This window comes from Halichoerus grypus, chromosome 8, assembly GCF_964656455.1.
Source record: "Halichoerus grypus chromosome 8, mHalGry1.hap1.1, whole genome shotgun sequence".
NCBI lineage: Eukaryota > Metazoa > Chordata > Mammalia > Carnivora > Phocidae > Halichoerus > Halichoerus grypus.
Window position 1 is genome coordinate 139,095,895 of NC_135719.1, and position 13,709 is coordinate 139,109,603.

The 13,709-nt window shown below is 40.3% G+C and overlaps 1 protein-coding gene across 6 annotated transcripts in view; it reads right to left on the reverse strand.

The window, feature by feature from the left end:
* The window catches only part of RPS6KA5 (ribosomal protein S6 kinase A5), a 176,305-nt gene that overhangs the window by 99,900 nt on the left and 62,696 nt on the right, over window positions 1–13,709 (reverse strand). For all 6 annotated transcript variants that reach the window (XM_078054103.1, XM_078054102.1, XM_078054107.1 and 3 more), the window contains one exon: window positions 2,465–2,683. In XM_078054103.1, the coding sequence (XP_077910229.1) occupies window positions 2,465–2,683 (219 nt within the window). The remainder of the gene's footprint in view (window positions 1–2,464; window positions 2,684–13,709) is intronic.

Genomic DNA, 13,709 nt, shown 5'->3' on the forward strand with positions numbered 1-13,709 from the left:
ACGTGCCAGCCAGGGAGAGAGGCCTGGAGCACGTACTTCCTTACGGCCCTCAGAGGAAACCAACACTGCCGGCCCCTCAGTCAGGGCCTTCCAGCCACCAGAACCGTGAGGAAATAAATGTTGTTTCAGCCCCCAGTGTGTGGTATTTTGTTATGGCAAAATAAGGGCTACGTGTACAGCACGGTATTTGGAAAATTGACCTCCTGCGCATCCTAAGTACTGCAAACAGAACCATAAAGAGAGTTTATAATAAAGTCTTGTTCTAAGATTCTGAAAAGTTTTGTCTTTAAAGTCAAATAACAACTATAAACACGCACAAAGAGAAATTATGTTAAATATATCTATGCAGAGAGAAAGCAGAGGGCATGCTTTCCAAATGCACTGCCTCACATGAGGGGGCCGAGGTGCTATTCTAGTCCACATTCTACTCTTGAGCTGGTGTGAGAAACCAGTTTTCCTGTTTTGTTCTGCATTTGTTTATTTATGGGCCACCAACAAAGAGCAAAATTAATGGAGAACCAACAGCTAAAAAGCAACCCTACTAAACATTATTGTTTTTTAATCAAATACAAAATATTCTATTCCTCTACTTTTAAATTAAAAAATGGTATACAAAAACTACACTATTTACAATAAGCAGTAAAAAGAAACAAAAAAAGTTGAGTACAGTTATGATAAGAGAATTTGAAGAAGAGCGAGGAGAGGGCAGAGAAGAGTTGCCATGTGATGGGGTGGTCTAGGAGGATGCGTTCTTGTTACTTCTGGCTTATACCACTTGTATGATCTTAGGCACATGATTTAACTTTTATGAGCTGGTTCACTGTAAAGGGAGAAGCTTAAACAAGGTAATTATTCCTCAACCAGTCTTTATGGACTTCCTAAAGCTTCCCTGGAAATTCTTATAGGGCAGGGATAGAAATAAACTGGTAGGGCTTGGTGCCCTTGAGCTTAGATTCAGGTAGTGGTATTCATTTCTGTTTGTTTTCCATTTGAACGTTCGTGTTTTCACTTGGGGTAAGAGTTCTGCTGCTGGAATAGTTGAAACCATTGTATTAAAATGCTCTGTCCCCTGACAACTAGGTAAAAATACTCCAGGAATACATATTTAAGAATGAGTAAATAACATAGCTGAGCAGATACACATAGGAGGCAGAAAGAAGAGCCAAATGATACTGACTTGTAGGAACATCAGGCAGACGATGACATTAATGGGGACTGTGACAGGGCAGGGGAGGGTGTGGCCTCTCTATATAAGAGATTTAGGATTGTTAGTTGATGCTAAGCATTGCAAACTGAGCCTGAAATGTAACTTCATGACTCAAAAAGTGAATGCAATTTTAGGCATCATTAACAAAAGTATAATTTCCAAAATGCACTCAACAAATTACCCCATATATTTAAGAACCTGTTTGTACTACCAGTAATCAAAGAATATAGGCAGCACTGTTTGGCAGGTTTGAAGTGAGTCAGACCTAAGTTCCAACCTGCATTCTCAAGTTTACACAAGCCATGTAACTTCAGGAAATACAGCTTCTAGAACCTTCAACATCACTAATGGGGGACTCTACCAGCACTGCTGTAAGGGTTAGTGATCACCAGGGACAATACTTAGCATAGTGCTGGCATACCATAGGCACTCAAGAAATAGCTAATGCTTACAGAGCACTGTGTGAAATTCTAGCTCATCTAATCCTCAGAACGGTTCGATAACCAGAAGATCGTAATACGTAAATGCAAATTATCACAAGAATGGGACTAAAATTGTAACAAATGAAACAGTCACTGATGACAGAGTGCAATATTAGCAGTACTACCATTTACTATTAGTAGGAACAGAAAATGGTGCAACTCTTCTGCAAAGCAATCGGACAACATGTAACAGAGGACGTTTTCAAAGTTCATATATGATGGTCCAACTCTATTTGGGAAAGGAAAGGATTCAGAAAGTGCCTGTGGGTAGAAATGGGAGTGATCTGTTGACTGACTGGTGGGCATCTCCTTTATGTGCATGCTTATCACCAGAAAAGCAAAGCATCTCCAAGAATAGAAGACTTTCTTTTTTATTTTTGCCAGTTAGTGATTTCCATAAATATCCCTTTGTCCACCCAAACCTGGATGTTCCTGAGAACTCCTAAAGCAGAAACTGTGGCCCACTTCCCCATTCAGCTGCTCACATTTAAGTGGAAGCACACTGCCCAGGGAAGCAGACACTCCTAATGACCCAAGTATTTCTTAAGATTAATAAAGGAATGTGGAATAGAAGAATATAAATTCCTTCAGGTTGGGAGGTCCCAAATCCAGAGCAATTCAGGGTGTTCCAGGAATTGCCACCACAAAGAGAAGAATGAAGGTCAAAACATTTCATTTCTTCTAAGTCTGCAGTATGCTGCCCTTTGAGTTCGTTGCAACTCAAGACCCAAGAGAAAGTGTTCTTGTTAGAAGTCTACCAATGATGGACACTTACCTAAAATGAGATGAAGTTTGGTTTCTGTCTGGAAAGCATAGTGCAAGGTCACCAAGAACGGTGACTGCCTGATGTGCTCCAGGACTTGCCGCTCTGTCCTTGTGTGCTCTGTGGTTTTGGCCTTTTGCACTATTGTGGCCTTTTTCAAGACTTTCATGGCGTACAGCTTGCCAGCGTCATGACCGCTGATTTTACGAACCAGAAATACTTTTCCATAAGCTGAAAATGAGAAGAAAAAATAAAAACAATTAAAATACCACACACAACGGTAATTCATTGGAAGCTGCAAGTTACAACGCACAACAAACAAACATTCTTTGTTTGTTGTTCATTGCTGTTTCAAATAGTTCTTTCATAGGGGCACCTGGGTGGCTCAGTCGGTTAAGTGTCTGCCTTCGGCTCAGGTCATGATCCCAGGGTCCTGGGATGGGGCTCCATGTCGGGCTCCTGCTTCTCCCTCTTTGTCCCCCCTCCCAGCTCGTGCTCTCTCTCTCTCAAATAAATAAAATCTTTAAAAATTAGTTCTTTCATACATTTCTTCAATTGTATGCCAAATATATTTCTAGGTCTAAACCTTGGTATTTACATATCCAACCATTGCTGACAAAGTCATATTTTACTGGCATTTTCTCAATATTTTTAGCTGTAGGAAACTAGCTGTTATTATGGTCAATTAACCACAATCCAATTCTGGAACAACTGGGACATTTCAGACATCAGATAAGATCTCCAGGTGTTGTTGCTGATGTAAACAAATGAAAACAGTTCTTTTCTTTTTTTTTTTTAAGATTTTATTTATTTATTTGAGAGAGAGAGAATGAGAGACAGATAGCAAGAGAGGGAAGAGGGTCAGAGGGAGAAGCGGACCCCCGGCTGAGCAGGGAGCCCGATGTGGGACTCGATCCCGGGACTCCAGGATCATGACCCGAGCCGAAGGCAGTCGCCTAACCAACTGAGCCACCCAGGCGCCCTGAAAACAGTTCTTAATAAGAATCTCATACATTTAAATCAAGCACCTCAAGTATCCCTCTATACTTACTGAAAAATCTAAAGGAACAGAAGCTGACATTTATAAACAAAAGAGATCTTCAGATTTAAAAAAACATTAAAATGCCCTAAATTGTCAGCAATCCTGACAGAAGCCCCTTTACACCTCCAGGCAGTAAGTCATGGCTCAGCGGGTCAGCCTCGCCAAGTCTTCCCTAAGGGCTTAGCTGGGCCGTCCTGTGTGTAGCGCCACTCCCCCAAGTGCGGGCGCTGGAAGGAGCACGGTGCCCCTTGGGCAGAGCAGGTACAGGTTTCTGCATCTATTTCCCTAGAGAAAGGGGGAGAGGGCTGGAAGGGGTACAAAGAGGAGGGCGGAGGAAAGGCAGGAACACCACTGTGACAGGGAAGGGGTAGGTCCCCAATTCATCTCTACAGCGTGTAAATTCTCTTCCCTTTTAAACCACCTCCTGGGATGGGTAACCCAGTCCCACTTTTGAAGTTCAAGACTTTAGTCAGACCATTCTGGAGCCAGTCTGAGTTCTGACCCAGACCAGTGCTTCCCTGCCCTCTGCCCACACCTTCACAGTACTGAGCACATAATTCCGTTCGGATCCACTCACTAGCGTGAGAGAGCTTTAAGCTTTAAGCTTGTACCCTCTGTGTTATTCAGGTCAGTCCTTCGGGAAGTAAATTAGTACCAACAGATGATATACACAGACATACGGATCAGTGAAAGGCTGCGATACTCCTGAGGAGGAGGAAAACCAACACTTCCTAAGGAACGTGTCTATGCCAGGCTCCGTGCTAAACATATTCCACATATTGGTTCACTTAATCCTCAGAACAGCCAATGAAGGTGGTACTTTCAGTAATTCCATTTCACAGATGAGGAAATGGGTTCAAGGAACGTAAGGAACCAGCCAAAAGACTTGGGTAAGAAGTGGCAGAACTGATTCAAGCTTCAGGGAACCACATTTTCTATCGAAAATGAATTTTAAAAAACAATTCTTCACAAATACTAGAAATCGGATGCTCTGGGTTTTAGTAAAATCACTACCATAAATATACTGAACACATTCTGGAATACAGAGAAAGTTCACAAAAGGTTTGTGTCTTATCTCATTGCAAATAAAATAAGTATAGACTGAGATTTTAGTGAGGTAAAAGTGAACCAAAAAAAGAAAATGACAACTTTCAGAACCTAACAAATTAACCTGAAGTATAAAAATGAAAAAAGCTTATCTATTCAGAAGCACTGAAAGGAAGCTGGAAAATATTCTAATGAAATGTGCTGTATCGTCCACAGAGTCAGCCATGATATAAACTTGGGAGAAAATGAAGTCCTCTACAAGTATGGGGCTTTTGTGTCCCTACACACACATGGCACCTGCCCTGAATTCCTGTTCTCTGAGATTCCCATCTCCAGAATGTTCCTTAGAAATTATGTTACCCATATAAGCTCTCCAACAAAGAAAATCTTCCATCATCGCTGGAAGATGGCTCTTCGGCTTATTCGTAGCTAGTCCTTCAGCATAAGTGTTGACCAATGCAGGGTGGTAGCACTGGACATCTGAGTACTTGTCAGGCGCTTTGGAGGTACATTAGCTCATTCCATTCTTACAGAATCCCTGTAAGTAGATGAGGAGGACTACCTCCATTTCACAGATGGAGAAACTGAAGCATAGAACATAATTGCCCACTTAGCCCTGTGCCCACACTCTGAGCTATGCTCCATCTGCCTCCCTTCAGTGAATGACTTCACAGGCAAATAAAGGGAGTCAGACATTAAGCAGAAGTGATAATAGAGGTTAGGTGTTTTATTGGTGGAATGGACACAGTGCTATTAACTTCTAAGAGGAGAATGTCTTGCAAAGTGGCCCATTTTATTGATGGAGAGGGGAGATGGAAATATTAGAAAATGTTCCCTATATTGAGTGGAAACAGGCCTTTTTAAATAATATTTATCTGTTGGTCCTTCTACACCCTCTGGACTTACAAAAAGAATATTACCCTTCTTCTATAATTTTTTTTTAATATTTAAAAACACTATCATGCCATCTCACCTACGCAAAATGTCCTTATTCCTTAAACCGATCTTAAAGTAAATGATTTTGAGACTTCTCACCACTAGGAGGTTCCACTGATGTGCTCTGTGAGTTATAAACACTTTTTCTTTGATTTCTTTCCTGTTACTTCAAAAATATGTCATATTACGCTCTCCACATAAATATGAGATAGCATAGGATGATAATGGATGTGTCAAATAATATAAAATCATCCTATTGCTACATTATAAACTATTTGTCAAATAATAAACAGTCATCTTCTTTGCCATGTGATGATATCCAGAAGCTTGCCAATAACATAAGCTAGAGTCTACATATATCCTGCCAATACAATTACTTTCTCATCTATCAAAAAATGTCAGGGGAAAAAGTGTGATAAAGCTTACAAATCTTGTTTTTACTTTTATAATTGCCATGATTAACTAAAGCTACAGTAAGTACTTTTATCACATAGTAAGTGCCAAAGATGCTTTTGTCAACAAAATTTGAGAAGGGCCTTATAACATTCCAAATAACAAATATTTCAGACAAACAGGATCTTATGAGTAGGCTGCCTAACTAAAACATAGTTGCCTCCAAACGGCCTTGTTTTTGAAGCACCCATAAGGCTGCTTATCACACTGCAAGGGGGAAGAAAACACAGTCATTATTGGAGAGACTTTACACAAGTCACCCTCCCTGGGTAAGCTGGTTTGCAGCTTAGTACAGAGGGAGAAAGTCAAGTAGTCCTGCTGAACAGCACCCTCCACTCCAGAACCATCCACATGTTTTCCAGTACTTTAAGTGGGGCCACTAAAACTGGAAGTGATGGCAGTATTAGATCCTTCCCATTTGTAACCAGATGAATGACTGCCTGCCTTCCAGTGCGGCCAGCTCCTGGCTTTCGTTCGTTATGTGTGTGCTGACATCATTAAAGAATTCCAATTTTGAAAGCATCTTTTGCAAACTGGAAAGGTTACCAATGGTGAAAACTCTTTTGGCCGTAAAAAATAAACAATAGTACTTCCTGCTCAGATAGAGCCCCTAAAATGGATGTTTGGCAACACATCTGGCTTTTCTACTTAAGAGACTGAGCTTCCTGCTTTAGTGTGACTCTCTATGTCCACACCGACATGCAATGGCTTCAAATGCTTTATCAGCAATCCTCACAGAAGTCTTGTGTACTGCTGTGAATCTTACTGATTTCAGCAGCACAACGGCCTTCTCAAGATACCCGGCCAAGTAATATGAGCGGAAGAGGGCATGGAGTTCACTGGTTTTCCAGAGGACCAGTCTCACAGCACTCGATGGAGGGTAGAAGTCCTCCTTACTTTGAGACTGAGGGAAAGTCAATTCTAAGAATCCATGACAAGAAGGATTCATTCCTGACTTAGCTTGATAGACACCTGTGATCATATGAATGGAATAAATCCTTCAATTCTAGGCCCTACAGACATCATTTTGGGTTCTGCTGAAGACCTGCATGCTTGTCTAGCCAAGCAGCCATTTTTGGAGCAGAGAACTGGATCAAGACGCGTAAGTAAACTTCGCCAAAGCTGGAAAAAGATTTCTACAGCTCAGAGGAAAACTACAGATATCTTAAGAAGGTTACTTCTGTTCAAACTGAAATGTGGATTTAGAATTCTATCCTAGCTGACAGAGACAGCACAATGTTGGCAAACCTTGTTGACAATAATCTCAACGGCTTGAGGATAAAGCAAATAATGTAAAAGGAACTAAAACCAAGAATCATGGGGAAACGTCTAGCTCCGTGGAGTAGGTCTTGGTTTGCTTTTCCAATGTAGGAATCTTATTCCACTTGCCACAATTACCATTATGAATCAGGTTTTTAGCACTTGTTGTCATAATAAAGAAAAGTTAAAACTGACTGACAGTTTTAAAACAAGATGACATGCATGCTGCCATATCAAAAGCCACCACACAATTTCAACTACTTTTTCAAGCTAAACAAAGCAGCCTTCTTGCTGAAATGTATTTTGACCATAATTAAACTGATCTTTTCACTTTATTTGTAACATGTGAATTCATTAAAAAGTTTTAGGAAGTAGCATTTACTCCTTGCATTAAAATGATAATGAGCTCACAATTTGGTAAAAAAGTATTTTTATAGTCTAAAACAGCAATCACTTTACAATGCCCTAAGATCAAATTCATGTAGAATTACCTATGTTTACATGCATTATTCTGGAGGAAGAGGTTAAGGACCATTGTTCTAGCAGGTCTCTGGTTTATTTAGTTTGCATTACAGTGCTCACCTGGGACATACTGCTCTCATTGGGATCCACATGGCTCAATCACTGGGAGATCACTGTTTCCTGTCACTCAAACTTTTCCTAATGCTATCTAAAACTGTGTACATTGTACACACTGCTTATCAGCCACGTTACACTTTGGGTTCATACCGAACTTGTAGCCGAAACTACTGTACTTGAACCACAGCCTTTAAAAAAATATATGGTAGAAATTCTTAATGACTTCCGTTTAGACAACTGAGCCCTCCCCTCCTCTGCCCAACACACTGCTGCACACTGAATGCCTGGGGCTGGCTGGTTCACCCGTGCGCTTCTGTCTCCCGGCAGCTCAGCCGTCTGCTTCCTACCACTCACGGATACTCGCGGCCTCACCCATTGACTCCTATTGTAGATGTTACTGTTATTATGTAATTTAACCATATATTACATAAACCACTAAAATGTAAATGTGAAAGGAAAGAGAAAAATGAGGTTGAGTACTTTGGAAGAACTACATAAAAGCAAGACACTTAAAAAAAAAGAGCTGCTGAAAAGCTAGGTGTGGGTGGAACACTATAAAAGGCTTGGGGAAAATTGTGGAAATCTAGAAGGATTTTGTACTCAGAGTACTTCAAATGCGTCTGGTTCTCACTCCACTTTAAAGAATCCGAAACTTAATTTTAGATGTTGCACTACAAGTGTAGTTTATACAAAATAAACCATTGTTTAAGAAATTATTCTCAAAGAAAAGGTCCTGTGCCTACAAATAAAGACTGGTAAGTGAATAGATATTTATCTTTTTTAAGTGAAAATAGTATGTTCAGAGTATTTATATATATCCTTTTAAAGTGATTTTCCACTTTAACCAACTTTTTTTGATTAACCACAAGTACCAATCATGTCATATGAGAGAGGGTCATGTTCATCACTGCTGGAACCCATCCCTCTCTCCTCCTTCCAGATTAATGGAATCTTGTTCAAGGGTGACCTGGCTATCAACCACATTAACTATGCCTCCCAGCTTACTTCCATCCTCAACCTGGTAAACACAGCTTTTGTGATGTCATCTGAACTGTTGATAAAAATATAACCCTTCTGGCTCAAATCAGTTGATTTCCAACTGCCCTTACGATTGGGAGAATCCTTAATATAATTAAATTATCTAGCTTCTACCTTCCTCTCTCCACCTTCTTACCACCTCATTTAGCGGACTCCTTCAGACAGCCAACCTTTTCTGACTTCCTAGACTAGCACAATTCCTCTGATTTTATGTTCTCATGACACCACACATTCTTTGTCACAGAGATGATCAGAAACATGACTTTTCATTTATTTGTATGAATGCTTCATTGTCTAAGTTCCACTGGACTGTAAATTCAACAAAATCATACACTGTCTGATTTTACTCATTCTGTATCATTAGCAAGTAACCTGAGCTGCCACATCATGGAAACTCAAATAATACTGAGCATGTGAAAAACAAATGAACAAACAAGTTAGTGCACAGGATTAGACCAAAGAACGAGCTCTGTGGTATATAGCCAAATACCTTCTTCTCAGGTAGTAATTTTGATCTGAAGTTGAAGCTGTCTTTAATGAAAGAAACCAGTAATGCAGATCTGCAGCACAGAGCCATACCCAGCCAGCTCCTTCCCTCTGGGGAAGGAACAATGAGCTTTCATGAAGCAATCCCCCCCCCCTTTTTTTTTATGATTTTATTTATTTATTCATAAGAGACAGAGAGAGAGAGAGAGAGAGGCAGAGGGAGAAGCAGGCTCCCTGCTGAGCAGGGAGCCTGATGTGGGACTCGATCCCAGGACCCAGGGATCATGATCTGAGCCGAAGGCAGACGCTTAACCATCTGAGCCACCCAGGCGCCCTGAAGCAATCCCTTTTAATTTGGGTATTAAATATGATTCCTGGCAACATTCCCTGGTGAAAGTGAACTCAGGAAACTTAGATGCCACCATTCTAGAGCAGAAAAACGTCCTAACATAATGACATCCATATATGGCCACTGTTTTGTAATCTGCCACAACCACTTAAGAATGAATTACAATGCCTGGCCATATCCCTTTCTCGTATATAATTTAACCTGGGGAAAGATTTCTGTCTTTCCACATGTGATATGTCCTGGGCACTGACCATCAGGCCACATGCCTTCCCTCCTTCTTCCCTTGTGGAACTTCATTCACCCCAAGACAGCAATGTCAGAAATGGAACCAAGCAAGAAATACACTCGTGGAATTCTGAATTTCACTTGTCCTGCTCCTGGTATCCTTGTCAATAGGCGAGTCGAATGTACACGATGAGTAATGCTAGAGTGGTACATATGAAGCCCCCGTAAAACTGCCATCGTCAATCTCAGAGAATTAGCTTCATTTCAGTGTTTAGTGCGGCACAATCATCCACAAAAAACACACACTCTCAGTGCAACAGTGAAACTGACTAACCACAATTCGGTACTTCTAAAGATTCATCTGAAACATCTGATTAATTAGACCTTAGAATTAAAAAGAAACATTACTGGGGTGCCTGGGTATCTCATTCGGTTAAACATCCAAATCTTGGTTTTGGCTCAGGTCACGATCTCAGGGTCGTGAGATCGAGCCCTATGTCAGGCTCACGTGCTGGGAGTGGAGCCTGCTTAAGATTCTCTCCCTCTGCCCCTTCCCCCTCTAAAAATAAAGAAATAAAAAGAAACACTGTCCATCCCAGTAATTCTCCAAAATGTACCCTATGTGGACAGAGCAATAGAAAGCACCTCACTTGGACCATAGTAGCAGCTGAGTTCTACTCAGAAACACATCAGTACAGTACAGTTTAATCTTATGTGTATCACTTTCTAAAGAGACTACCTAAAATACAATGATGTGTTTTCAATAATACCGCCACCTCTTTTGTCAAAGATGCTATTCTCATGATATGATTTCATGTTCACGATATAAGAACCATTCAATAACTTAAGCGCTTGTCACAAGTCTGTCTGAACAGGTTTTTTCCAAACAGTGGGCCGTGACCCACTAGTGGATGATGGTATCAATTTAATGGGTTCAAACAGCATTCTAAAAAACTAAAAGAGAACCAAATATACTACAAGTATTTCATGGAACCTGTGTTTTCTCTTTATATATGCATGTGCATGTGTATGTATATATGAATGTAAACAAATCTGACCACATAGGAGGGGAAAAGAGGGTAGTACAGAGCAATGGTTAATACACAGACTGCCTGAGTTTGAGCCCTAGATACGTTATTTAGTAACTATATGACCTTGGGTAAAACAGTTAAGATAACAGTGTCTCCGGTGCCTGGGTGACTCAGCCAGTTGGGCATCTGACCCTTGGTTTCCGCTCAGGTCATGATTGTGAGATTGAGCCTCATGGCAGGCTCCGTGCTCAGCGGGGAGTCAGCTGGAGATTCTCTCTCCCTCTCTCTCTCCTCCTCCCCCTGCTTGTGCTCTTTCTCTTTCTCTCTAAAATAATAATAATAAAAAAAAGATAACAGTGCCTCAATTTCCTCACTAGGGATAGTAATAGTTCCTACATTATAAGGTGTGGGGATTAAATAAATTAATATAAGCATCCTGGCAGATAACAAACACTATGTAAGTGTTAGTGGAAAAAAGTGTGTGTGTGTTTATACGTCTATATGCATAACATAAATACACATACTGAGTTGCAATACAAAATGTGCCTATTTCGTCCTATGGGTAATAATCAGAAGAGCTTGAAAGCCACTGTTCTAGATGAATTTATATGCCTTGCCTTTAGAAAGAAAATTATGGGGCGCCTGGGTGGCTCAGTTGGTTAAGCATCTGCCTTCGGCTCAGGTCATGATCTCAGGGTCCTAGGATTGAGTCCCACGTCAGGCTCCTGGCTCAGTGGGGAGTCTGCTTCTCCCTCTCCTCTGCCCCTCCCCCTGTTCCTGTTCTCTCTCTCACAAATAAATAAATAAAATCTTAAAAAAAGAAAAAAGAAAAGAGAAAAAAGAAAGAAAAAGAAAGTCATGCAAGTCACAGAGTTTTCCCTTCATCCCTGCCTCTCAGTTACCTCAGAGGTAAATGTAAGACTCAGTTACAACGCCTGTCTCACCCCAGATGTCTGTGACATCTACTTCACTTCCCTTTTATCTGGCTTTCACTCGGTCATCTTCTTCTTCTTCTTTTTTTTAGGTTCTCTCTTTTTTATCTATCTTTGAAAATGCCCTTAAATCTCTTTTTGAAAGTAGGTAAATTTCAAAACACATTAAAAATAAAATGCACTTTATCTTCATATTTATGAAACAAGCATTGTTTCCTAAATTCTCTTACATAACAGATATCTTAATTGTACACTCAATTCCAAATATTAAAAAAATACATACCTATAAAACTAAGTATTTCAATATAATTTTAAAAGAAAAAAAGGAGAATTTGAGCTATTTAACACAACTATTTTTTTTAAATTGGCCACTGTTTTCATTTGTAAAATAAAAAACACCCCAAATTTCTAAAATTAATGAAGGTAGACTGACTAAAATAGATTATTCTTCTAGCATGTAAGGAAAAGCTATGAATCCAAAACATGATTAAATAAATATTTGCTAAAAAGCAAAAGAGACATAGCGAAAGCATACGAAATCATAAGCAGTAATTTTTATAAAAAACACCAGGTAGGCCATTTGTTCAGGGCACAAACATTTATATCTTCTAGAAGATACATAATAAAGAGGATCTAGATGAGATACAAAAAAAGCGTCAGCATTCTAGATTTAACCCAATTATAGTTTTTAAATTAACCAGGGCCATTTCACCCATTTGCTTAACTCCTTCAATGGTCAGAAACAGTAGTACAGCTGAATCAGGAACACAAATCAGTACATTTTCTCATGAATGGTGATAGCGTCGAAAAAAGACTTAGTATGTACAAAGGTTGAAAGTAAAAATAGTCACAGGATTAACTATCTGGGGGTATCATTTATGCATACTCCATTAGTTTGAGTAATTAAAGACTAATTGTATAATGATCTTCTAGATCAGCACTGTGTATTCAGAGAAAGCACTGAGACACTCCGTGCATTAAACCAGCTCAAAACTGCACACATGGAAGTGGCTACGGCCAACTCCTGACTACCTCCGTATGGATGATCCATTTAAACCACAGGCCATTTCTGACCCCTGGTGCCAAATGACTTGAAAACCAAAGATTCTGGTCCAACAGGAAAGAAGAAAAAGTTACAAAGGAAACCATGTCCAACTGTAAGGTCTAGACTTGGAAATGATTACCCATGGATGTGATTACCAGAGAATCTCACTAAAAGAAAAATACACAAAAATCAGAGAATCTCACTAAAAGAAAAATGGATGTGATTACCAGAGAATCTCACTAAAAGAAAAATACACAAAAATAAATAAGAACAACTAAGAAGCACATTCATAAATTATTCTCTTTATATCTCAACACACAAGCCATTTCCCTAGCTACACAGTTATGTCTTAATGACCGGTGTTAATGACCATCTGTAGCAGACGTGAATGGTGCTCTGCCAGATCACACTTTTATAGGCCAGGGTACCCATACCCCAGCCACTAGTAGTCCACAGTTGCCTCCTTCTGCCTCTGGAGAAAGACCTAAGGTAGACAGAAGTCACAGTCTCACCTGGGAGGGTACATTCCACCCTTCCCTACCCCGCCCCCACCCAAGCAGCCCACAGTCAATGACTACCATAAGTACAAAGGCTTGCCTCATCCCTTTGGCGCCAAAACTTCCCATGGGCTCAGGCTGAATCTAGACCCCAGCTTAGACCACATGCTGCTTAGGTTCTTCCCCCACTCCTTCTGCTTTCCTCACTCTCTCCTGAGAGGAATGCTCAGAGCATTCCTCTCAGGCAATAAATCACATGTACCTAAATCCCTGTCCTGGGCTCTGCTTCTAGCAAACATGACCTAGGACAGCAACAGTAATAAATCAAATTGTATTT